The 27,903-nt window shown below is 37.0% G+C and overlaps 1 protein-coding gene across 4 annotated transcripts in view; it reads right to left on the bottom strand.

Annotated features, from left to right (window-relative positions):
• The window catches only part of WDR7 (WD repeat domain 7), a 365,672-nt gene that overhangs the window by 299,342 nt on the left and 38,427 nt on the right, over positions 1-27,903 (bottom strand). For all 4 annotated transcript variants that reach the window (XM_004745540.3, XM_013052736.2, XM_004745543.3 and 1 more), the window contains exons 6-12: positions 26,609-26,685; positions 25,678-25,797; positions 21,951-22,096; positions 21,286-21,388; positions 18,462-18,594; positions 17,771-18,019; positions 16,756-16,976 (exon numbers count right to left, since the gene is read on the bottom strand). In XM_004745540.3, coding sequence (XP_004745597.2) covers positions 16,756-16,976; positions 17,771-18,019; positions 18,462-18,594; positions 21,286-21,388; positions 21,951-22,096; positions 25,678-25,797; positions 26,609-26,685 — 1,049 coding nt within the window. The remainder of the gene's footprint in view (positions 1-16,755; positions 16,977-17,770; positions 18,020-18,461; positions 18,595-21,285; positions 21,389-21,950; positions 22,097-25,677; positions 25,798-26,608; positions 26,686-27,903) is intronic.

The raw sequence follows: 27,903 nt of genomic DNA, 5'->3' as shown, positions 1-27,903 counted from the left end.
TCCAGGGCCAATTTTTCTTTCCAGATAATTCTGATCCTCAACCAGAGTCTCACTGAGTGTGCCAGTAAGTAATCCTCACAGTACATTAGTGCTGAGCAGCAGAATGCCACAAACTATCATAGAATCTGACAGAGTCAGAATATACCACCTAGGTCATCCAGCCTGACCTTATGCATTTTACAAGACTTCATTTTAAGCCATTCCCAGAAACCTCTTATATAACCTGTTCCTAAACATCTGCCATGAATTACAGAAATTAGAGACAGCTAGTTTACCCCTTCCACTACCTCTCTGGGGAGATGATTCTGCTTTCCAACAGTTCCCGATATAAATTACATACATACATTTTCCCTACTTTTGCTAATTTGTTTTCCGAATTAAATTCTTTTTCTTCATATCATTTCAGGGTCAATCTCTTAACTGCCCCCAAACAATTTTTCTCTTTGTGTATTCCCTAAATATCTGATCACTAACTACTGTCTTTCCTTTTAAATATGCCCATCATTAGACAAGCTATAAAAGACCAGCTTCTTTCAGTCGTAAATCAATCTTGCTATTCTCTTAATCATTCTTTCTCGTACTTCCCAGAACTCTTTATATGGAACATAAATGTGCAGTTAAGATGCATCATTTATCACTTTTAAATATTCTACCTGAAAGGAAAAAAGAGCCTAGGAGTATTAATTTCATTTCCACATTTTCATGAAACTAGCTTAAAAAAAATTTTTTTTCAGACATCCATAGCTTAGCCTTCCTTTTTTTTTTTTTTTTAAAGGAAAAAGAAAAGTAGAAGGCTGTTTCTTTAATGGCTGTTTTAGAAAAGACGACCACGGAGTCCAACCAAAACACTTACCTTCTAATTGGTTACATTCTATACAAAGACTTTTAAAAACAAATTTTAACATCTTCACTCAGTCACTATATATAAAAGATAATAAATAGTGGAGTAATTAGAATTCCATCTTTCTTCAACTGCTTCCTTACCAACTAAACAGCAAATAAAATATGAAGAATTTAATGTAAGACAGGTGCCTACGCGGCTCAGTGTTGGTTAAACGCCTGACTCTCAATTTGGCTTAGGTCAAGATCTCAGGATCGTGAGAACAAGCCCTGTATCGGGCTCCACAGTGTGGAGCCTGCTTAAGATTCTCTCTCTTCCACTGCCCCTCCCCCATCTCTCTCTCTCTCTCTCTCTGCCTCTCTTTAAAAAAAAAAAAAAATCCATCATTCTTCTTTCCTCACCCCACAAACAAATCTCTGATAAGTATGTTATTTGTTCTTAATCCAGGCACTGTTTTTAAACTAAATTCTATTACGTTTCTGGATGGAGAAAGATTCCAACCTTCAAAAATATGAAAGAAGCTATATAGAAAAATGATAGATAACCTAAGAACAAGAAAATTTCAACAGAAAGCATATATGCTTAACATTTCAGTTAAGTTAGGCACTCACAGAAGTACTAAAATTCCCAAGAAAAACAAATAAGCAAAGGACAAAAGATGTCTCAAAAAAAAAAAAATCACTAAAATCTTCAAAGAAAAACTTCAGTATCTCTGATAACCAAAGAAATGCACATTCAAACAATAAGATATTCTTTCCATCTATCAATTTAGCCAAAGATTTTAGAAATTGTAATAGAAAACAACCAACATTTATCAGGTTCTTACTTTGTGCTGGGTATTATTCTAAGTACTTGGCTACATACCAAATGTTATAATTCATTAGAGTCCCACAACAATCCTCTGAGGTAGGCAGAATTATTATTTCCACTTTACAGATGTGGCAACTAAGGCATGGAAGTAAATACGTACTTCTTATGCTAGCATGGGGCAATGAGACAGGAACTGAGGGTAGAAAACAATTTGCTACTAGACCTCAGTCACCTTAAAAATGTTAATGCCTATTACACAAAAATTCCGAGGTTCTAATGTTAAAAAATTCATGGAATCTATCTAAGGGAATAATTATAAATTTTTTTAAACTTAAAAAGATAATAAGTAATTTATGGACATTGGGGAGGGTATGTGCTATGGTGATTGCTGTGAAGTGTGTAAACCTGGCAATTCACAGACCTGTACCACGGGAGCTAATAATACATTATATGTTAATAAAAAAATTTAAAAAGATAGTAAGTACCGTATTGTATAATACAGATGGTCAAATTGGGAACAATTCGCATAACCAAAGTAGGAGAATTGCTAAGTAAATACGGTATGCTCACATAAACATGGTATATTTTACAATCATTAAATATTACTTTCATGAATAAGTATGACTTGGAAAAGTATCTGTTATGATATAAAATGAAGATAATGTGCTCAAATAACTCAATCTACAATATAATCACAAACATACAGTAAGTGGATTTTAAAGGCCATAGGAAATTATACCAAATGTTAACTGTGGTTCTCTTGTATGTACAAGGATAACAGGTAACCTTTTCCCTTCTTAGCAATCTCTTCTGTCATTTTCACAGTGTCTTATGTGTTAAACTTACAAAATTGCAATTAAAAACATGTTTTTTAAAAGCAAATAATGTATTATAAAGAAAAGGAAGTAAAAGTAGTTTAAAACTAAAAAATTCCAGAGCTGAGGGGCGCCTGGGTGGCTCAGTGGGTTAAGCCGCTGCCTTCGGCTCAGGTCATGATCTCCAGGTCCTGGGATCGAGTCCCGCATCGGGCTCTCTGCTCAGCAGGGAGCCTGCTTCCTCCTCTCTCTTTCTGCCTGCCTCTCTGCCTACTTGTGATCTCTCTCTGTCAAATAAATAAATAAATAAATCTTTAAAAAAAAAAAAAAAAAAAAAAAAAAAATTCCAGAGCTGAATTATCAAAGAAGGGAAAGTAGAAGAGAACTGAGCAATGCACAGTCTCTAAAGGAAAAGTAGAATATGGGAATTCAAAAGAATGGCTGTGTTTTGTCCTACAAAGTGAAAGAAAAATATTCAATAAATTAGCAATTGAAAAGTAAGTATGCATCAAAGTCATATACTTACATAGATCAATAGATCAATAATGAAAACAACAGTCAAAATTTGGAGAAATACAGTTATTTTAAAATACATAATGACATCTACTAGGAGGCAGTACGCTCGGTGGATAAGCACAGGACATCAAGTCGGACTACTTAGGACCAAATTCCAGCTCTGCCACCTGCTAACTCTGTGATGGAGGGAAGTTATTTAACCTCTCTGAACTCCTTTCTCTGTATAACGTGGTTAACAGCAATAACCACACCTCACGGAATTACTGTTTGACTTAAACGAAATGTACACAAAGAAATTAGCACAGTGACTAACATATCATGCATACAAAAGAGAACAGTAGCTAATGTTATTTTTACCATTATGATGTCATTATACACCATAAATTCTACCTTTTTAAAATGTAATTATATTTAGTTTCTGAAGGAGTTGCCAATATTCAGGTATCTGCCAAGAAACATGAAGATATTTATAATTCTTCGATACATTGGTTTTCCTTTTCAATATTTTCTCCTCACATTAATATCTCTGCTTTAATTTAATCTGAATAGTTCCACCTGCATAATCATCACTTTCACACAAATATTACCTTAAAGCTACATTAATAAAGTTGTTAGCACTCTTAACAATATGTCAATAAAACGATTCAGTCCAACAACCCAGTGACCACCCTCCATTGTTCTTGAGTATTTCCTCACACTGCTTTTCCGCTGAATTTACTTTGTAATTTTTCACTTTGTGCCTTTAAAATATTAAAATGTTTTCTTGAATTCCACTTACATATTTATGGGCCTTAGAGACTGAGACAGTCAAATCTGCAGATTGAATATAACCGGAGTTCTTTTTAAGGAACTCACAAGTGCCACAAGTGCCCTTTTCCCTCTCTGCACCCCAGGCAGCTGTCCCCACTTATTGCCCAAACCCACACCCAAACCTTGGGCTACACACTTTCAAGGATTAAGGTCTTCTGTCACAGAGGGCCTCCTTTCTTAGAGGGCACTGACTTACGACTCCAAGTGGCTGCTGGTCCTGCCCTTTCCTGCCCTGTCCAGCATTTTCTGGGTCTCATTTAGAAAGGTGAAAGGCACTATCTATCTGACCTAGTGACTTTGAATCTCCCTGCTTGGCCTTAACCTATTTACCCCAATTACACCTGTATCCTTACTAGAAATAAACATCGAATTTATACATCTGATATAACTATGAAATATGTTTTTTGCCTTCTCATGAAAATAAGTGGGTTAATAGATACTGACCCCACTTCTCCAAGCAGAGATATTGAAAGAGTATGTGTATCTCCTAGCAGTAAATTATTAGAATATATATGCTAAATACACATCTTTGTTTAACAACGATGCTGGCTTGCTTTAAGTCTGTTATCAAAGAACATTAGAGAAACCTAACCTTCAGAGTTCACAATTAAGCAAGAAAGTTGTGCCTAGCCAATCATTTATGCCCAAGAAAAGCAGTAAGTAGAGTCAAACTTCCCCCTTGATCATCTGAGGTCATGCTACCAAAGGCTTTGCACAGGTAACAGTCATACCCTTCTGTAATCTGCCCCCAATTTTCCATTAGAAATGACACAGTTGGGGCCACTCAGACAAGTAAAAACGCCAATGTACACGCAGCGAGCAAGCAAAGAACATTACTCAAGAAGTACAATTTCTAGGGAATTAGTTGCCGATATCCTGAAAACTGTCTCCTGCAATAAAAAGATACACAGATAGATGGAAAGAGAAAGGAAACTCATCTCTAATTTGGGCAGATTCTAAAACCACCTGGCCATACTTGGGAAACAAGGAAATGAAAAGCAGTTCCTGATACAGGAACAAAGTTTATCTATCATAAAGTCATTCCAAAGCTGGAAAGAATGAATACATTCCCCAGACTTACACCTTTATCACCTAAATGAGAATGTAGGTAACTGCAAACAAATAATAAAATGGAGCACTTAGGTAGCTCAGTCTGTAAGCATCTATTTTTGGCTCATATCATGATCCCAGGGTTCTGGGATCGAGTCCCAAGTCAGGCTCCCTGCTCAGCAAGGAGTGTGCTTCTCCCTCTCCTTCTGCCCCTACCCCCTGCTCGTGTGCACACGCTTTCTCTCCCTCCCAAATAAATACATAAAATCTTTAAATAATAATGATTTAATGAGTTCCTATCATAAGCTGGGCATGACCTCCAAACTTAGAACTAACACTTGACAGAAAGTAAAGTGCTAGAGCTTGCCAGAGCTCCACAAGGACTTCTAAAAGTCACCCCAAAATGAAGACACAGATTCAGGTCTGTTTGGCTCTAAAGGTCCTGCTCTCCCTGATATGAACAACTGGGGGTTCTTTCTTGTAGGCTCCATGTGCCAACAGTAGAAAGTTTTCTCCAGCTAATTCGGAAAGTCTTCACCAATGTCTGAGAAAAAAAACACTGATTATGACTAACAAAAAAATTACTATACATTAACTGGCATTTTTTGTTCTTTTTAGTATACATTCTTCCTTTCTAATCTTGTAGCATTCCATTTTCATTCCACTTTACTCTCTTGTCCAACTTCTCCTTGGAAGAACATCATGAACAGTTTACTTTGCAGGACAGTTTCATATTTTATCGTTCCTTCCAATACCCTCCCTAAGTAGGATAAAATAAAAAGTCCCAAAATGGTCTCACATACACCTAGCTTGCAGCACATACAAAACCATTACTCTGATCTCTTGGTCATTTTTTTCAAAGTAATGTACAAATATGTCACCTTCCTGCCAGTGTTCGCCATCGACAGATTCAGAAAACTAAGAAGAACAACTTAAGAAAAAAAAATGGGGCACCTGGGTGGCTTAGTGGGTTAAGCCTCTGCCTTCAGCTCAGGTCATGGTCCTGGGGTCCTGGGGTCCTGGGGTCCTGGGATCAAGTCCCGCATCGGGCTCTCTGCTCAGCGGAGAGCCTGCTTCCCCCCTCCCTGCCTCTCTGCCTACTTGTGATCTCTCTCTCTCTCTCTGTCAAATAAATAAGTAAAAAAAAAATCTTTTAAAAATTTTTAAAAAAAAGAACTTAAGGGCTACAGACTCCTCCACCAAACACACAGAAGGTTCCTCAACAAACAGAGTTTGTTCACATACCATAGGATTTTACACAACACACCCATAAAGCTAACATCGCCCTTTTTGAAAGTCTCCCAAAACCACCCACAGCTGGCCTACTAAGTGGCCATTCTAGGACCTCCCTGAGGAACTCATGCTTAAGGCAGTCCTGAGAAAGTGCTTCACATCTACTCTGCTGCTTTATAACTGCGTGGTTCCCAGCCTGCTCCCACATTAGATGAAATTCTAACAAACAGGAACTAGGGGCAACTGGGTGAGTGGCTCAGTGGATTAAAGCCTCTGCCTTTGGCTCAGGTCATGATCCCAGCGTCCTGGGATAGATCCCGCATTGGGCTCTGCTCAGTGGGGAGCCTGCTTCCTCCTCTCTCTCTCTCTTCTCTCTCTCTCCCTGCCTGCCTGCTTCTCCGCCTACTTGTGAACTCTCTCTCTCTGTAAAATAAATAAGTAAAATCTTTCAAACAAAAAAATAGGAACTGGAGCTTGTCAACTTCCAAATGAAGGTACCTGGAATACAGCAGACACTCAGATATTTGCTGAACGAATGACTATTCAAAAATACACTGCTGCTAACTGAGCAGTCATCTCAAAAACTCATTATTATTTTCTAAGAATTTCTGCCATTTTAAGATAAATTTTAATTCATTTTAAAATTGCTTTTTGATTAAGTTACTCAAGAAAAATTTAGTCTTTATGTCATACTCTCTATGTCATACTATCTCTTCAGCTCAAAATAAAAAGTCAAATTAGGGGCGCCTGGGTGGCTCAGTGGGTTGAGCCGCTACCTTCGGCTCAGGTCATGATCTCAGAGTCCTGGGATCGAGTCCCACATCGGGCTCTCTGCTCAGCAGGGAGCCTGCTTCCCTTCCTCTCTCCTGCCTCTCTGCTTACTTGTGATCTCTCTCTGTCAAATAAGTAAAAAAAAAATCATTAATAAATAAATAAATAAATTAATTAATTAATTAAATAAAAATAAAAAGTCAAATTAATCAACCACTTCATTCACAAAGTTTAGCACCAAATGACTTCTATTATTAATACTAAACTCCAGGGGTGCCTGGGTTGGCTCAGGTCATGATTGAGGTCCTGGGATTGAGCCCTGCTTTGGGCTCCCTGCGCAGCAGGAAGCCTGCTCCTCCCTCTCTCATTCCCCCTGCTTGTGTTCCGTCTCTCGCAGTGTCTGTCCCTCTGTTAAATAAATAAATAAAATCTTAAAAAAATAAAAACAAAAACCTAAACTTCATTCCCAATATAATCTTCTCTACTCCCAAGGATATGACTTTAGAGCTAAAAAAGCCTTTCCAAGATAGAAGAATATCTAAATCTCTAAAGTGTTTGGCACAATATAAGCATCGCCTGAATAGAGGGATGCAGTCTTTCTCTTTGCTCTCAAAGGAACCACACACTGACAGTCTCTCGGTATATTACTGAATTTTTCAGCTTCCTACACGAGAGACAGGGTGTATTATGATACCTGAATATATAAACATGATTCATAGCAGGAAAAATTAATTATTTATCTTGAAAAAATAAGACAGTGGTAAAAATTTGGAAAACATGAAATTTAAAGAATACAATGTAAGCCAACCAGAATGAACGGCCAATACAATATTGATATATTAATGCATGTGCTTTCAAAATCAAAATTGGTGCTTTTCACTCATACATACTCTGCATACAGCTACTTAAAAGCCCGAATATTAGCAAGACTTTAAAGAGTAAAGATGATGGAGAATTATGAGGGTAAATAGGTGGTAAAACCCTATCCTTCGGCTTTTAAAGGATGATTTAGCAACACCTACTCAAAAGACTTTAAAAATCAATATGCCTTTTTATACAGAAATTCCACATCTACAAATTTAACTTAAGAAATCATTTCAGATGTGCAAAAATATTTAGGTATACTAATTTATATTCTCACTATTGACAAGAGAAAAAAAATTTTTTTTTTAAGATTTTATTTATTTATTTATTTGACAGAGAGAAATCACAAGTAGATGGAGAGGCAGACAGAGAGAGACAGAGGGAAGCAGGCTCCCCGCCGAGCAGAGAGCCCAATGCGGGACTCGATCCCAGCACCCCGAGATCACGACCTGAGCCGAAGGCAGCGGCCCAAACCACTGAGCCACCCAGGCACCCCGACAAGAGAAAAAATTTTTAAAGCAACATTCTAAAACTTCTGATAAAATAAGTTAACCCAATATCATTAAAAATGGTGTTGGAATCCACTTAGTGACACAGAAAGATGACCAGAACATCTTTAGAAAATATTTGTGTTCTCTAAAAATAAACTAAAAAAGGATGAAAGACTTAATGTGAGACAGGAGTCCATCAAAATCCTAGAGGAGAACACAGCAACCTCTTCAACCTCAGCTGGAGCATCTTCTTGCTAGACACACATCTCCAAAGGCAAGGGAAACAAAAGCAAAAATGAACTACTGGGACTTCAAGGTAAAAATCTTCTGCACAGCAAAGGTCAACAAAACTAAAAGAAAACCTATGGAATGGGAGATATTCACAAATGACCTATCAGATAAAGGGCTAGTATCCAAGATCTATAACGAACTTCTCAAACTCAACACCCAAAAAACAAAAGAATCCAGTCAAGAAATGGGCAGAAGACAAGAACAGACAATTCTCCAAAGAAGAGATACAAATGGCCAATAGATACATGAAAAAATGCTCCACATCACTTGGCCTCAGGAAAATACAAATCAAAACCACAATGAGATACCACCTCACACCACTCAGAGTGGCTAAAATTAACAAGACAGCAAACAACAAATGTTGGCGAGGATGCAGAGAAAGGGGAACCCTCTTACACTGTTGATGGGAATGCAAACTGGAACAGCCACTCTGCAACACAGCATGAAGGTTCGTCAAGACGTTAAAAATAGAGCTACCCTATGACTCAGCAATTGCCCTACTAGGTATTTATCCCAAGGATACAAATGCAGCGATCCCAAGGGGCACCAGCACTCCAATGTTCTCAGCAGCAATGCCACAATAGCCAAACCGTAGAAAGAGCTGTGAGGTCCACCGACAGATGAATGGATAAAAAGATGCGGTATGTATGTGTGTGTGTGTGTGTGTGTACATATATACACACACCCCACACACAATGGAATATTAGCCATCAGAAAGGGTGAATACTTTCCACTTACATCAACATGGATGAACTGGAGGGTATTATGCTGAGCAAAATAAGTCAAACAGAGAAAAACAATTATCATATGTTTCCACTCATTTGTGGAATATAAGAAACAGTGCAGAGGACCATAGGGCAAGGGAGGGAAAACAGAATGGGGAGTCATCAGAGAAGAGAAAAACCATGAAAGACTCTTAACTATAGGAAACAAACTGAGAGTTGCTAGAGGAGAGGTAGATGGGGGGATGGGTAACTGGGTGATGGACAGGAAGGAAGGCATGTGATGTGATGAACACTGGGTGTTATAGGTAACTGATGAATTAATGAACATTACATCTGAAACTAATGATATACTGTATGTTGGCTAATTGAACTTAAATTTTTAAAAAGTAAATATTTGTGTTCTGTATAACAAGTTAATTTAAAAAGTAAAAATTAATTTCAAAAAGTGCTGAATACATAAAAACATGAAAGTGGCCTCAAAATATAAGAGAATTAAATGTTAATGGAAAAAAAGAGTAGAATATTATGTGCACTGTGATGTATTTTAGAAAAATGTTAGTTCTGCCTCCTGGTTTTGCTTGATTTGTACTGCCAAAGTTAACTCTGCTTGGCTTCAGAGGCCATGTCATAATTATAAACACTGTTTTTTAAATGCAACACTCAAATTAAATTAGTAACAAAAGCCCAAATTCAAAAAGGTGAGATAAGAGCTAATTCAGGCAAAAGCTTTAGGTACTTTTTTAAAAAGGACAATATATTAAAAAGAAACCTAATTTGCTAATTGTTCTTAATGGCTTTGAACATTAGCTCTGCTAGCATACGTATAGCAACATACATCTTTCATGTTATCATATCTCTTATCTCTAAGAGCTGGGGATTTCACACTGTCAAGGGAAGGCACACACAGGTTAGATTCCGGGCTTTCCTGTTTTCATAAACCCATGCTGCCCCCTTCTGGATGCTTTTGGAGATTATGTGATAATACAAATTTACTAAGATAATATAAATTAAAAGTAATCGTATTTAAAATAATTTATTAAAGAAGTTAGCCTAATGCTCTTATAAAGAAATATATTACTGGTGCTAAATTTATTTGGAAACGTTTTCCAAAAATTCCATTTTGAATAAAGTTCTACTAGCAGCACATAGCTGATAACCAGTCACCCATACCAATGAGGGAAATAAATACAAATATATATTTATTAAAAGTAAATAAAATACTTAACAAAGTCATGTTTTTTGTTCTCTTTCATATGCATCCCCCCATTCCCAAAGCAAAGGAGAATGTGAATTTGGTACTTACTTTTACAGTTCAATTTTGAACATTTTACTATCTATGGTGCATCCATAAACACATAGTACGCACTTGTGTTTTTCTAAACGTAAACAGACGGTATCTTATTGTATCATGCGCACAAAGGTTCCACATCACAGGCGCAGCCAAGCCGCTGCAAGTACTGTTCAATGAGGAGACGTGGAGAGTTCCACACAAAAACATCTGCACCATTCTATAGGCAGGAAACACTAGTGTTATTTTTTAATTTCTGCATTTTCATGCCTGTCAATAATCTCTGTTTGGTTTATTAGGGAAAATGTTTTTTAAAGCATTTCTGACATTTTAAAATTATTTTCTTAGTACTTTTTTTCTTTTTTTTTACAAAGTCTGGTTTCTTTCTCTTAAATTAAAATATGTGGAAATGGATCTTGAAGAGTGGAATCCCTCATACTGGAAGCTATTGTTTAAAAAAAAAAAAGAATGATGAATAAGAAGGGAAGCTGGCAGGGAGGTGAAGGGAAGAGGTCAGATCATTCTCAGTTGGAAGCACTAATCCTAATGCCAGAGTCTTGGAGGCAGTTTCCTGCTGTAGCATTCCAGAAGCCTTAAGAAATCTGCCCTCCTTTTCAAGAGCTCTCTTCTGCAAACTCCCTGGGGATCTGGTGCAGTCTTTGGCCTCTCCTAGCCTCCAGTTCAGATTTTGGATATTCACCAAAGCCTACCTCTGACAGCTACCCAAATCTGAAAAGCATTCTATCTCTAACCATTCTACTTAAATTTCTCAGTTATTAGAATAATAACTTAGATTTATGAGTTTTTTAATAACTGAGAGTTATTAGAATAATAACTGAGGATTCAGTTCAAGTGCAACACTTCTCAAGTATTAAAACATTCTAGTATTGAAAATCTCTGCAAGATTCCAAGATGAGTTAAGGTAATCACACAGAGAACAGGTGGGAAGGGAGACTTGCTTTTCACTAAGAAGGTTTAAGACCTCTTGCATTTTATATGCCTATTTATGAAATATTTTAAGATACTACAGTAATATTCTCAGTGTAGATGAAAAGTTAAAATTTAAAAACTCAAAATTTTAGCAAGCCCATTTTAAAAACAGATTTTCCTTAAAAAGTCTTCTTTCTTTTCTTTTATTTTTTTTTTAAGATTTATTTATTTATTTGACAGACAGAGATCACAAGTAGGCAGAGAGGCAGACAGAGAGAGAGGAGGAAGCAGGCTCCCCGCTGAGCAGAGAGCCCGATGTGGGGCTTGATCCCAGGACCCTGGGATCATGACCTGAGCCGAAAGCAGGAGCTTTAACCCACTGAGCCACCCAGGCGCCCCCTTAAAAAGTCTTCTAGATGAGTATTTTTTTTTTCTATATGAGTATTTAAAGTGGCAATCTAATTTTAGTAATAATAGTAGTAAGAGTAACAATATAAGGATTCTACTTTAAATTTGAATCCTATTCAAACTGCCTCAGAGCTTTAACTTCTGAATAGCAATACAGAAGGTGAAAACCACTCTTTTAAAAACAATAAACACAACTTGGAATGACAAACAAAAATGGTATAGAACTGTATGCTGTGTTGTATAATTCAGATACTATTTAAGTCATTTCACTTCAGTCTCTTTCCAGATGCGCTTTTCATATGTATACACAGCACACATATATGTTCTCTTTCAAATATACACAGTACATGTAGATGTATCTTTTCTGTGTACTCACGGCACATGCATATACGCCTTTTGCACATTGGTACAGCATGTGTATATATATCTCTTGTGTGTATGTACAGCACATGAGTAATTTTCATTCACGTGTATATACAGTACAGGTACAGGTATCATTCATCTGCATGTAGGACACATTTTGTTTCATCAAGAAACCAAACCACCAAAAAGGAAAAAAACCTCAAACTCAAGTTTTTCCTTTTACATTCGATAACCTGAAGAAGAAACAGAGATGGCAAATAACCTAATATTAAAGATCTCAAAATTACAAGTTTCAACATCTCTCCTAAAGTCAAAACACACAGATAGTCAAAGCTCACAGCAGTTTTTGAGTAGTTTCCCAAAGCTCCCTATTTCTCTGAGTACCTAGAAGATGCCCCTCCCCTTATCCTTCAAAGCATGTTGTTAGTATCTCTCCTTTATCTTTATATAAGGTAGGCCTTGTAGGAGACTAACATTTGCCTGAACCTCCTCCTAAAACACAAGGTTATATTTCTGGGAAGACTTAAACACATTATGTGGCAGATGGTAATACTGCCCCCAGAAGCTTTCTGAGTTGCTCGCAATAATCCTTCAGCACTATACAACCCTGAATTACTTCAACAGTCCATATCTTAAAGGATACCTTCAGAAAAATTTTAACATTATATGTTAATTATTTAAAATAATCTGTATCGGGGCACCTGGGTGGCTCAGTGTGTTAAAGCCTCTGCCTTTGACTCGGGTCATGGTCTAAGGGTCCTGGGATGGAGCCCCGCATCAAGCTCTCTGCTCAGCGGTGAGTCTGCTTCCCCCTCTCTCTCTGCCTGCCTCTCTGCCTACTTGTGACCTTTGTCAAATGAATAAATAAAATCTTTAAAATAAAATAATCTATGATATATATAAAAGAGACTACTTGGTGAATCAAACTCAATTTCAAAGAGCTCTGTCTACTAAATGGACTTTTACTATTTTGGGGAAAAAAATGTAAATCCATCTAAAAAAATGAAAAACAAAAATGCCTTCAATGTAAAGTAAAAACAATCTGTTCAATTTAAGTACTCTACACAATACTGTAGCTAGGCAGTTTTTATCATCTATGTCAAATGTTTAAATACTTACAACTCCCATTAGTAAAAGAATACTGAAATCATTTACTAAAAATAAAGTATACAGAACCACTGCACCAGGCAACAAATTGATGCTATGTTATAGCAAGAATACGGAAAGGTTTTTTTGGTTAAAAAGATACTAACATGGGGTTAAAATGATGGGAGTGGAGGAAGAAAGGACGAGAAACACTAAAATGCAGGGAAGGAAGCACATGTCCCTGGTCCGCTGAGACATGTATCCGGAGTTGTGAAGGAGTCTACCGTCTGCCTCAGAGCTGCCCGCAGCATCTTTCTACCTACAAATAGGATCTCATTCCTTCTTTACCGTCTCACTAAGACACAATGATCCGCTTAGTATTTAAAACCTTTCGTATGTTGGTAAACATGAAAATGATTACAAAATAAAGGAAAAATCATCAACCTTCTACATGTTTGATTATAATTGAAGTAAATTTTAAAACACAACTAATATTCTTCTGTTTTAGGACATCTTTTCCTGAAAAAAAAAAATCTACAAGTGAAAACTCACCTTTCTGATTCTACCTAAGATAAAAACCAAAACTCTGTTCTAATCCAAAAAGCAGACAACAAACATTTTGATATTTATCTTTAATCATTGTGTGTTTGGTAAATACTTATAATCTTCCAATGACCAGATCACAACTTTAAAAAATATTTTCTGTTCAAAGAAAATGATACCAGATCAATTTATGAGAGGGACAACCCAAGCACTGGACGCTTTATATGTCATTAACTCTAACCTATCAGCAAGACAGTCATTTGCTAGACATTTAGCAAATATCAAATTCTTAGCTTTCTATTAATCATTTAGGCTCTTTGACATTCAGGTACATTACTTGATGCCCCTAAAACCACCAACTAAATGAAATGGTTATTAACCAGGCAGTCACTACTTGTTAAATCATCACAAAGCAAAAAGCAAGTTTGTCTTAACTGTTGTTGTTAGATTTGGGGTTTTTTGTTTGTTTGTTTTGGTTTTTTTTGCAAGAAAGTAAAGGAGAGAGAGCAAGTGAGCATGAGAGGGGAGAGGGAGGGGGAGAAGCAGTCTCCCCACTGAGCAGGGAGGCCAAGGCAGGACTTGATCCCAGGACCCTGTGATCATGACCTGAGCCAAAGGCAGAAGCTTAACCCACTGAGCCAGCCATACTTTTGGATGTCAATTAAAAAGAAGAGAATCTCTACCGTTAAATCTATAAGTCGTTGGTTATTTTCCAAGTACCAGACTTCCTTGTCTGTGTCTTCCTCCTATTAGCCAGGCAACAAGCACCTGGGTCAGTCCTTTGTCTACTCAGAACCCCGTTCCCTATATAGCTGCATGTGTGTACCAGGTACCTTCTCTTCTTTTTCTCCTTCTTCCTTTCTTTATTGTATTGTATTACATTAGTCACCATACAGAACAGCATTAGTTTTTGATGTAGAGTTCCATGATTCATTGTTTGCATACACTAAGTACTTTTTTACTCACTAATGCATTTCTAAATGCAACCAGTCAAAAAAAAAATCATTATATTACATATATCCACTTGAAGTTTTTTTTTTTCTTTTCCTAAAGATTTCATTTATTTGACAGAGAGAAAGAGTGCAGAAGCAGGGGGAATGGCAAGCAGAGGTAGAGGAAGAAGCAGACGCCCCACTAAGTGGGATGTTGGGGCTTGATCCTAGGGCCCTAAGATCATGACTGAGCTGAAGGCAGGCCACTTAACCAACTGAGCTACCCAGGCGCCCGTCCACTTGAAGTTTTTAAAAAAGAAACCAGAGAATGCTCGCATACAAACATACAAGCTAAAAAAAAAAAAAAAAGTATATACCAATGTAGATTTAAAGAGAAAACATGATCTTATATAAACCACTCTAAACTTTACTTTTAGTTATATTTATAATTTAAAATACATTTCTTTAAAATTTTATATAACAACAAAAATCTGGGATGTTTCATGCTTCACTACAGGGCCTAACTACTGTACAATGAAACTTAGCATAGACTGTAACAGTACTGTAACTCACAAGTGCCATTATGATATCTGTTTCACGAAAATAGAAGACTGGTTGTTTAAATAAACACATAGCAACTTTTACAGCAATGGAGATAAGAATCTAACAATTTGAAAAGAAAGGATTAAGAAAGAAGGAAGAGAATGATTAAGAACCTGAATTTGGGAGCAGTTGGGTGGCTCAGTCGGTTAAGCAGCCGCTCTTGATTTAGACTCTTGATTTCGGCTCAGGTAATGACCTCAGGGTCCTGGGATCAGGCCCCACATCCGGCTCCACACTCAGTGGGACAGCTCCTTGAGGATTCTCTCTTTCCCTCTCCCTCTGCACCTCCCCCACTCTCGCGTTTGCACACACGCTCTCTCTCAAATAAATAAATACTTAAAAATTAAAAAAACAATTTTCAAGTCTGGCAGAAAAAAAAAGACAACTGGCACTAGGACTTCCTACAACACCACCAATATCAAATCAAACAAAATCTAGCTCTGGCAGAACACAGCAGATAAAACACGTAATCAGGAAGATTAACAAGCAAGCAAAAAGGCCAAGGAAAATTTCTTCGGTTTTGAAATGAAATAACCTTGTGAACACTGCATCATATTCACAAATAGAACACTTTTCCATTTCAGTAAGACCATAACTTGTGAAGCTGAATGGATTATAAACATGAAAGCTGTGTGTAAGACAAGAATGTGTGTGTGTGAGCACATGCACACATATGTGAAAGCTGGGAAATAGTGACTGTGCACACAAAGGTGACGGATCAAACGAAAAAGATAATGATTAACGAACAGTAAAAGAAATTATTAAGAAGAAATTATGGATCTGTTATTTATCAGTCCTAAAGCCTCCTCAAACCTCATATTCCTAAAATTATTGTGTTTTCTGATATCACTACACACCCATCAGGAAGAAAGCAATCTGCTTCCACAAAAGTATGTACAAAATTTTCCAATATCATTATCAGTGACTGTTATGGCTTTCCCTTGTCACAGTAAATGTTTATTTAAACAAACACTATTAACAAGCTGATGAGTATTTTGTCTCTACCAAAGTATACATTCACTATCTTTTTGCTCAGATAGAGATGAAAATGAGATTGCAGAAGATCTTCGTGAATATGTAAACTACTTTAACACAGAAAACTGAAACTTCAATAAACGTATTTTAAACTGCTACTGTGTTTCCAAGACAAGGTATACTATTTAGAAGTAACAGGGAAAAATAATGTGCATCTTCTATTTCTGTGCCCAATAGTAAATAACTATAATTCTGCTTAAATATTATATATTAACATTATCCAGTTTTAAAATTGAAAAAGTTTTGTTAATTGTTTCGTCACATTTTCCTTAAGTTACTCTAGATTCTACTCCTAACAGCAATATAACTCTGGGATACCACAATAAAATAATCTTTTATGATCAACTTACACTACAGTTTTCAGGTGGAACTAGAAGTTGAGTAATCTCACCACCATGCACACAGAAGATATGTTTCATTTCTCCAGAAAATATGTCCCAAATTATGACGGAAAAATCCACGCCTCCAGATATCAGGTATCTTTGGTCATAACGAGCTGAGACCTGATGAGGATACAGCAAACATGTGACCTTGTTCCGATGACCGCGAAGTGTTCTGTGAGGTGGCCAACCTGTGAATGAGGTTTTGGATTTAAAATGGGAAAATTAAAGTCTTACAAAGTTTCGACAAATAAAAGCAAACATGAATTGTCAGAATAGCTATAAATTTTATCATCAAAAAAACCTCTAACTTTATCTTCTAAAATACTCTGTCCCATACAGTAGCTACTAGCCACGTAAGGCTGCTCAGCATGTAAATGTAGCTAGGGCAGATTCATATGTGCTAGAAAATACAGAGGTGATTCCAGGGATTTAGCACAAACAAGTAAGTAACATATCTCATCTATAATTGTTTATATTGTTTGCCATTGATTTTATATTGTAAAATTGAAATTTTTTCAATTCTAAAAGTTAAAATGAAAATACTTTTCCTATATTGGTTATATAAAACAGATTATTAAAATTAATTTCACCTGCTTCATTCTTTGCTAATGTGAATATAGAAAAATCACATACTCATATATACATATTTCTACTGGACAGCACTATTCTAAAAGATTGGCAGTATTACTGTTAACGTGGTTATTACTTAGTAAGCTATAAAGATAACTAAAAATAAATGAAACTATTAACATACACCAAGAGGTAAATCAGATACTTTGTCAGATACAATCATTACATGGTATGTATTCTAATAATAGGTACTAAGTATTTCTTACCTGCACTGGCATTAAATTCTACCAACTCCTAGCACACTAACAACTAAGCCGATTTGTTATACTTGTTACAAAGAGGGAAAACACTGTCAATATCATGGTTACAGAGTTCGCAGAACACTTTAGACATTGGTAGACCTTCAGTATACCTCTGCGGAGCATGTGTTCCCCTTGCAGCAGCTGTACTATGGCCGTCTGTGTGGCAGGTACAATAATGATGCTTCCATCCTCACGGCCACAAACAAGTCGTCCATGTGCTGGTATGTACACACTTGCGGTTACTTTAAGAGGCTCATTACTATTGGGAATCACACTCAGCTGATCTATAATTCCAGCAGGACAAGGATTCAGTTTATCAAATGCCTCTTGCAAACTAATAGAAGTTGTCATTTTCAGCTCTGTGGAGGTTTGTTATGTATCCAAAAAAAAAAAAAAAAATTGTCCATGTTAGAAAAAAATTAAACATTAAAATAAATGTACTTAGAGTTGATTCAGTAATATATATCAAGGAAGGGTAACTGTGATAAAACTGTAATTCTAGGGTGCCTAGGTGGCTCAGTGAGTTAAGCCTCTGCCTTCAGCTCAGGTCATGATCTCGGGATCCTGGAATCGAGCCCCACATCAGGCTCCCTGCTTCCCTCTCTCTCTCTACCTATTCTCCACCTACTTGTGATCTCTGTCAAATAAATAAATAAAATCTTTTAAAAAAAAAAACTATAATTCTAAGAAGAATAAAATGACGTATACACTATGAATTTATTATGCAATGGTTAATATTTAGGTTGCTAAATTAAAAGAACTGAGAAATTGCTACACATGATTTATTACTGTCTTCTTTACCTTCCTGTTTATCAGGTGTGTCTGATATGTTCCAAATATTCAATCTTCCTGAAGAATCACCCTGAATTAATAGTTTATGGAGGTGTTCCTTGAATCCACAGAAGAACCGAGTAACAGGAGGACAAATCAGCAACTGCCAAAGGAAAAATAAAATTGGTCAAATATTTTAAGCTGGTCTTTTTTTAATTTTTTTTTTTTTAAGGTAATCTCTATACCCAACATGGGTCTTGAACTCATTATCCTGAGATCAAGAATCGCATGCTCTACCAACTAAGCCATCCAGGAGCCCCTTCTACTAATCAAAATATTTCACATATTAACATTTTTTTTTCAGATAAGGATGTTAAGTGCTTTGCCTCAGAACCAGAGTAAAAAAAAGTAATTATAGCATGAATATTCAACAATGTAATATAACATAAATATAACTTTACAGCATTAATTACACATCAGCTAATATTCAAGTCCAATAAAATACAAACATACAAAGAAATGAAAACTACATTTAAAGTCTTTCTCTAAAATTAGTATTTATATTTCTTCTCTACTTTAGAAAATCTGATCACTCACCACAACAGTGCAATTTATTTAACTGTCTCCTATCAATTAATACAAAGATATACCACTCTTTACCAAAAAGAAAAGTCTCCACTTTAAAGGTCAAAAGGGGAGAACTCGCTAAACCTAGCTTTTTGTCCATCACTGATTAGTAATAACTAAGAGTAGCAGCAAAATTAAAACTACCCAAACTGTACAAGTAGAAGACTCCATTTTTTAAAGCAGCATATTTTCAACTAATAGCATGACATTTTACTTGATCACATTTATATAATTAATTTGAACCTAGCCTGACACGTTAACTATAAACCACTAGGAACAATACCATTCATTAGGCTCTTATGTATACTTTTTTTTAAAACAAATTTTTTTCTGATTTTATGCCCTCAGTGAGATCACTTATTTGAAAATACTAAATAGGGGTGGACTCATAAAATTAAAGTTTAGATTATCAATTCACAAATACTTGAATATTAAAGCATAGAATCTTATCCTGAAAAGCAGAAAAAAAAAATTTCAGTTATGTCAACTATAGTTAACAAAAACCTACTTACTGTATTTAGTGTTAGCATTCCTAAAAATTATTAGCCTATAGAAATAATATATATTAAGCATAATCAATTATTCATTTAAAGTCACAAAATTACTGAATGTTGTAACCGATAAACAACATCCCTAACATGGAGAAGTTGCTGCAGCAGCTATAAAACCAGTATTCCGCATTCCACAGTGTGAGTATCTCATATGTCTCTTAACTTAAAACATACTGGGGAGGTAGTATTTTAAAAAACATAGTATGTATATTGTTTGGTTTTGTTATTTGTTTTTAAAGATTTTATTTATTTATTTGACAGAGAGAGATCACAAGTAGACTGAGAGGCAGGCAGAGAGAGAGGGAGAAGCAGGCTCCCCGGTGAGCAGAGAGAGCCTGATGTGGGGCTCGATCCCAGGATCCTGAGGTCATGACCTGAGCCAAAGACAGAGGCTTAACCCACTGAGCCACCCAGGCGCCCATTTTGCTTTTTCTCTATGCTTTTTTGTACAAGTCATTATCCTTTAGTTTACCTGGAAGTGACTATGTGGCTGGAGAGAAGGGGGCATTCAAGTTAGAGGAGAATGACGGATAGGTTATAGAGCATCTTAACTGTACAGAGATATATAAATTCTGCAAACTCAAAATGTTGAAAAAAGAAATTTCCTTCCCCTCAACATCCCTTCACATAAAGAAGGAACAAAATGTTTAAAATGAAAAAGCTGTGCAAACCCAAAATATAAGTAAAGGAAACTTTACTTCGAAAACCAAAGCTTTGTCCTTAATGCTCAAAAAATATAGAGATGAAAACCTAGTACTAAGTGCCACTGCATTTCAATTTTAAATTGATATTAAGTAGGTTTTTAGAAATCAGGGGCATCTGGGTGGCTCAGTCGATTAAGCACCTGCCTTCGGCTCTCATCATGATCTGGGGGTCCTGGGATTAAGTCCCATGTCAGGCTCCCTGCTCTTGCTCTCTCTCTCACTCACTGTCTCAAATAAATAAATAAAATCTTAAAAAAAAAAAAAAAAAAAAGAAATCGTAATAAACTTTGGTTTTTATAGAGAAAAAATTTCTTTTATCCTTTATTTCTAATGCCTGATAATTTAAAACACTGTATGATTTTTGGGCCGCCTGGGTGGCTCAGTGGGTTAAAGCCTCTGCCTTCGGCTCAGGTCATGATCCCAGGGTCCTGGGATCGATCCCCACATCGGGCTCTCTGCTCCAAGGGGAGCCTGCTTTCTCCTCTCTCTCTGCCTGCCTCTCTTCCTGCTTGTGATCTCTGTCAAATAAACAAATAAACAACAACAACAACAAAAAAACCACTATATGATTTTGGAGATATACTGCAATGCCTTATCCAAGTAATGAACTATTACTAATCAGCAGTATTCCATGATTATCTTTGCCCTCCTAAAATTATACCTGTCACTATGTTTACAATTGCATGATAGCGTAAATTTATGCCATCAATCTTTTATCAAAAAGTCATTTATTCTATGTAATCAGTATAAGATCATCTGTATTCTTAGAGAAATGTGAACACCAAAAGCATATATGATTAAGATATGCAAATTTTACAACTGTGCTTATAAATGACCATATCATGTTTTATGACATTTAACACAATGCCCTGAATCTTTCAAATTCTTAGCAACCAAAAGACATCAAGAGATGCAGTTGTGAAAAATTTTCAATGTCAATATCAATTATAAATGAGACCTGAAGAACTTTACCCCTTTATCTGTTCGATCCAAGAGGCTATGTTGCACAGGAGGAATTAAATTTTCAACTGCTTTCCCCACATCACTGCGGAATGAATCACTAGCTGGAAGGCAACTGAAAATGAGAAAATATAACATCCAATTAATATACTGGCATCAAATATTTTATCATACCATATGAGGAGGATTTTTGGACAATAGACAAAATATGGATTTTCAAATTAGAGTGAATTTAATGTAGGCATTAATATCATTAAAATACCCAACTTCAAAATAAAAAATAAATAAAATACCCTACTTCAAATAAAGAGCCACCTAATTTTTGTACTTAGAAGTGAAACTAGAATTATAAATCTAACTTAAAAAAACCTTAGGAGACTCTTGGTCTCAGGAAACAAACGGGAAGTTGCTGGAGTGGAGGGGGGTGGGCGGGTTGGGGTGGCAGGTGATGGACACTGGGGAGGGCGTGTGCTATGGTGAGTGCTGTGAACTGGGTAAGCCTGATGAAACAGACCTGTACCCCTGAAACAAATAATACATTATATGTTATTTTTAAAAAGTTCTGAAGTTTTTTACCTAAATCATTTATATTTTTAACATTTTCATACATCTGAGTTAGGCCCTGAATTCAGACTCTTTGCTTTGACTAAAGTCCTAAGTTATTATTGATTGAATACCTGGCAGGTAGTTTATAAATATAACTTTGTCCATTTTCAGTCCAAATGATGACTTTATCTGCTGACACAAAGTCACCTCCAGTCCACGTTTGTCCATTTTCACTAGGACCTGAACACAGCAAGGAATAGTCTCCAGCATCAAATACCTACAAGGAACAAGAAATTCCCAATCTAATCCACGTTGGTGTCATTTAAGTAAGATACAGTGACATTTAAACTAAAAACAAGGGGCACCTGGGTGGCTCAGTCAGTTAAGCATCTGCCTTCAGCTCAAGCCATGATTCCAGGGTCCTGGGATGGAGCCCCAACTGTTAGGCTTCCTGCTCAGTGGGGAGCCTTCTTCTCCCTCTCCTTCTCCAACAAAATCTCTTAAAAAAACAGACTAAAATCAAAGCAAAACTTCTGGAAATACGTTTAACAAACTCAGGCCTTTAAAATTCACTACCTCAAGTTAAAGACATTGTGTCAGTGAGCTATGGGGCTCAGTCAACTTCAACAGGGAAAACACAACAAGGGACCCAGCTGTGTGCCTCTCTGGGGTCAGGCATATGATAAGGGCAGGCATGCTGCCTTACATAGGGCCAGGGAATCCTTAGCCCTTCTTACCTAAAAGGAGGAATATTCTATAATCTTTTTTTTTTTTAATTTATTTATTTGACAAACAGAGATCACAAATAGGCAGAGAGGCAGGCAGAGAGAGAAGAGGAAGCAGGCTCCCTGCTGAGCAGAGAGCCCGATGCGGGGCTCGATCCCAGGACCCTGGGATCATGACCTGAGCTGAAGGCAGAGGCTTTAACCCACTGAGCCACCCAGGCACCCCTAAAAGGAGGAATATTCTATCAAGAATTCCAAGTCACAGGGAACCAGCCTCTAGAATGCATGTTATGACTCCTGTTTTATTTCTACATCCAGTAACACTATTTCTAATAAACCTAGACATCAGAATATCTCTTTACTAATATGGGAATTACCTTACTTTATTTCATCCTGGGGCTGATGCACAGTAAATAGGAAGTTAAAAGACTGAGTTTTATTATTTAATAATTCTCACATATAAATGTCAAGTCCCCTGTACCCACAAAAAAGTCAAGTCAGCAACACAGGCTACCTGGCGCTTTGCATCTGTAAGATACATCAAAGTTTATAAAGTCCCTTTACGTCACTATCTCTTAAGAGCCTTCTGAATGCAGGAGGCAGGAATTGCTATTCCATTTTACAGACAGCAAACTGACCCAAATGAGGGTTCCATCACCCACTCAAGATCACATCCCCAATAAGTGCTAGAGCTAGGACTCAAAATCCTGATCTCATAATTCCTAGAATAATTTTTCTACCACTTTCAATGATTGGTAAAAGTGTATTCTATAGGGCTAAAAAATTCAATGGCTTAGAATTTTTATTTTAGTTTTCCTTAAATAAAAAGCAAACTGCTTATACAGAGCCTTTTTGAAATTAAAATAAATCCTATCTGAATTTACCATGATTTGCTATATTAATCACTTATTACATTAACACTACAAGAATAGCCAAGACAAGTCTAACTAAGAATGGAGACCACCCTCCAGCCTTATTATCTGAGAAAACAAATTGTAAAGCCTATAGAAAAGAAAACAATACAGTACTGATACATAAACAGAAAAATCAACAAGTCCAGAAACAGATTCCAGTAACTACTGGAACAGAATGTATTATAAAGGCACAACAATAGAAAAGTGAATTATTCAGCAAATGGCACCAGGCACTGGGGGTCCATCTGGAATAAAGACAACATTGGATCTACACCTTGCAATTTATACAAAATAAGTTCCAGATTAAATATTTGAAGATAGTGCTCGCTTCAGCAGCACATATACTAAATATCTGAAGATATACAAAGTAAAATTATACAAATATTAGGAAAAATGAATTTTTTTTAAAGCTCAGCTTGCGATGAGCCCTTCAGAACATCTAACAAACTGCTAGAACCCATAAAAGATTTCTTTTTGGCCATAAGTATTTAGAAAAGTCATTCTATTCAGTTAGTAGTACTATCTTAATGTTGTTTTACTATGCATTTCCCTGAGTAATGAAGCTGAGCACCTTTCTATACATTTATTAGCCACCGGCTTTCTTTTTTATGAAACATTTTTGTCCATTTTCTTATTGGATTCTTTTTGTTCTGCTCTCACGTACTTATGTGAGAACAGAACGCTTATCATGAACACACAAGAAATGACATTAGATACTGCCCCTGCAGAAGGGAAGGAAAAGTACGATGGGAAAAAGATGTGTCAAACTATGTCCTCCTACACTCCGAGTTCATTACTATTTGCATGCGCTTTCATTTTTAAGACAAAGGAAGGATCCCATGTACTCGCTGTAACTGCTGCTGCTAGCTTCTCCTCTCTAATCTTATTCGGCAACAGTAGTGGTGGCGAGGGTGAGGTTAAGGTGTTGCCCGCCGCCCCGGCCTGTCTGGTCAGTCACAGCCTGTCCCCTATGAGGCAGGGTCACACGGCAGTAAGGAGAGCAGCTGCTGAGCTCAGGCTGGCAGAGCTGATGCCCAGCAACTCCACCAGCGCCTGAACACCCTCAGTCAAGCTTTCGGTGCCCCCTACACCTCACGAGCCTCATGTGCAAAATGAGGAAAGTGGTAGCTCCTACTGCAGCCGGCAGCCTCTGCGACTGCCCCGACCTGGTATCCAAACCCTTCTGTAATCCTCAACCCTGAGCGCGCTGGAATTTTGTGACGTTTCTAGACAACGGACCAGGGGAGAAATGGAGACACTGCAGTCCCGAGAAGAGGTGGGTCATGGCTACAACCCCTCTTGCTTGCTTACTACTCTGAAGGAAGACCATTCCCAGACTGTGAGGGGCCCACACGCAGGGAACCAATGTCTCCAGCCAACGGTCAGCTGGACGTAAAGCCTGCTAACCAGTGGGTGGGGAAGCTTGCAAGCAGAACCGCCCTACGGGACTCCTGTGAGGACACTGCGATCCTGGCTCCCACCTTGACTGCAGCCTGTGGGAGACCCCGAGCCAGAGGCGCCCAGCTAAGCCGTGCCCAGACTGCAGACCCACAGCTCGGGCTGTGATACATGAACCAGAGGGGGGACTGATAAACATGTTATTGTTTTAAATTGCTAAATTTTGGAGTAATCTGTTATGCAGGATTAGGTGATCAATACACCACCCCTCAGAGAGCTGTGAGGATTTAAAGAAACAATACATGGAAAGCTTTGAAATATATGCTAGGCACAAGTGGTCAAAACATGCTGGTTCTTTTTCTGTTATGGAAATACTGAAGTCTAGCAAGATGGAAGGAACAAACTCTTTTCATCATTAGCTCTCCAGTGATGTAGGAAAGCCTTCCCAAATCCAACAAGTTGAACAGAATGGCCATTGGGAGTAACAACAAACTACAAAGATAGGTCAGCCTGCAGAAAATTCACCGCCGCTGCTTATGTTGTGCTGAGGAAATAATGACTGAAACAGTAGCAAAAGGTAGACATTAAGATCAATGAAATAATAATCATTAATAGAATCATTCTATAACTCAGAACAAAAAAGGTTAACGATATATAACCAAATCCCAACCCCTACAAATTTGATATCAAAATCATGTATGAATTCCAAAGGGTTAAAATATTCTTAGACCAAGCTCTTCCTTATAATTATCTTTGGAAGTCTAATAAACCAACACCTCGAAGGGTAAAAATACAGCTTCTTACTTATGTGGCTATCTTACCCTCCAATATCTGGAGCACACAACCAAAAGTGACCTTTGTGTGAATGCACAAAAAGAAATGCTTTGGCAATTCTGACAATAAATCGGTTTGGACTCCTCCTCAAATATTGGCTCAGTATCCTGAAAAGAAAAAGATATGTAAAACGTTAGGAATGGTTTGGCTGTCGGTTAAAATTATCATACAATGATAAAAATAAATAAAATGGAAGAAAGGTATCACTTGATATATTCACCATTTTAACCTCTCATGTAAGAAGGAAGGTAACAAAAATACTCTCCAAACACAACCAGGCACAATATCTTGACACAAAGTTACTCAAGATTAAAATGCTGATGATAATCAGTGTCAACACCGTGGCAGTAACAGATGATAAAAGTGAGTCAATGCTAAATTCTGTATCTATATGTCCTTCTAGGTTAAAAAAAAACTAATCAATTCCTCCAGGTCCTCCTCCAATTTCAGTGTGTGAAAATTCAGTAGCTGTAGAGATTAGCATCGATACTGTCGGAATACTGATCCACCGTTCCTACTGACAGAGTTACAAGGAATTCAAACCCAAACAACAGAGAGAGAACTAAAATTGGCTTTATGTACTTTTTGTGTTGGTTTGCTTTGTTTTTTTTCCCTCAAGCAAACTATCTCTTAACTTTAATAGAGGCAACTGAGGAAAATGCCAGCTCTTCTGTGTTTCTCTACTTTATATCTTGTACAGTATATTTCTCTATTTCATATCCTCAAAAGAGCAGATGTCTGCCATCAACAGCAAAAACATAATACACTTACAGAGACAACATACTAGGGGATGTTCTAATACTATGTCAATAAGGCTCTTGAAAAAGAATAGTTTTCTCCTGGCCCTTGAGGAAAAAAGGGGAGGGGCCTATCGTTGCTAAAATTGAAGACTCTGTAAGAACAGAGCATCCTTCTCACCTGCATGCCACTTATTTCAGAGGTAACGATCCAGACCTTCAAGATGCCCGTTGCTGAGAGTGCGACCACAGTGTCCTCTAAGTCGAGAGGGACCAAGAAACCAAGGTTATAAATATAATATACTTTTTTGCAAATAGTAACATGGCTTGTATTAATAATAATGCTTTTTAAGTGGTGTAAGAGCATAATTCTATATTTCATGAAATAACAGAAGCCAGATTTTGAAACAAATTTGAAATTCAAGGAAAAGGTGTTTGCAGCTACTTCAATTTTTTTATTTCTAATCAACCAGCTTTTAATCATTTCAAATGTTCCTGATCACTATGATTACTCGATGATTTAACAAAGAATTTTTATTCTTCAACATTCACTTTTAAGTATTTGTCATGGATTAACACACTCACTTGACGTCTTAAAGACACTCATTTCCCCACTGTCCCACCCACTCTGCCTGACTTCTAGACATTCTATGGCACATTACACCCTGCATAGACTGTGATCAAGAGAAGACATGACCTAAAAACAGAATGCATAAGCTGTAAGTAAGAAAGCCATCACAGCATACATGAAACATACATGAAACTCTCACCCGGGCTCCAGAGGGAGCCCTGGATGAGGGCTGAGATTTGAAATGAGATTTGAAAAATCTCTTCACTAACTACCTGATAAACTGTAGATAACTTAACTAACCTGTCTTAAGTTCAATAAGCAAATACAAATGAGTAACAACAGTACTGAGCTTAATGGGTTCTACGAGAATTAAGACATACCACAGGTAGAGCACTCAGTATGTCAGTCAAGATGAGTTATTACTACTATAAAAAAGAACCATTTGCTGTCCTTAACTAAAAACTTCCCTGTATTACACAGTTCTCCAGACAGTGTAAGGCTCGGGGATGCAGTGATTACAAGTCATGAGCCTGGCCAGAGACACAACAACTGCTCACAAAGTTGTCAATTTATATTAAAGTGGAATATCCCAATACAGCTAAAATTCTCAAATATCCAAAGACTAGAATACGGTAAATGCAGATTAATATTCTTGCAAGTTTATAAACTGGTAATATTTAGAAGTGCATGCACAGCACAAAAGTTTTCATCAGTGACAGCCTATCCTGTTCCAACCAGAGTAAGTACATGTATATCTCATATGGAAATCGTGCAAAAATTCAAAATATGCAAACTGCTTGTCACAAATATAGTCCTTTCTTAAAGAAAACATGGCTTGAACTAAGATTACAGGTGAACTAATAATGAGTTCCCTATTGCCTGGAAAATGAAGTTGAATCTCTTTT

This window comes from Mustela putorius, unplaced genomic scaffold (genome assembly GCF_011764305.1).
Source record: "Mustela putorius furo isolate JIRA1106 unplaced genomic scaffold, ASM1176430v1.1 tig00003858_pilon_pilon_pilon, whole genome shotgun sequence".
NCBI lineage: Eukaryota > Metazoa > Chordata > Mammalia > Carnivora > Mustelidae > Mustela > Mustela putorius.
This window is presented reverse-complemented; position numbering and strand designations above follow the sequence as displayed.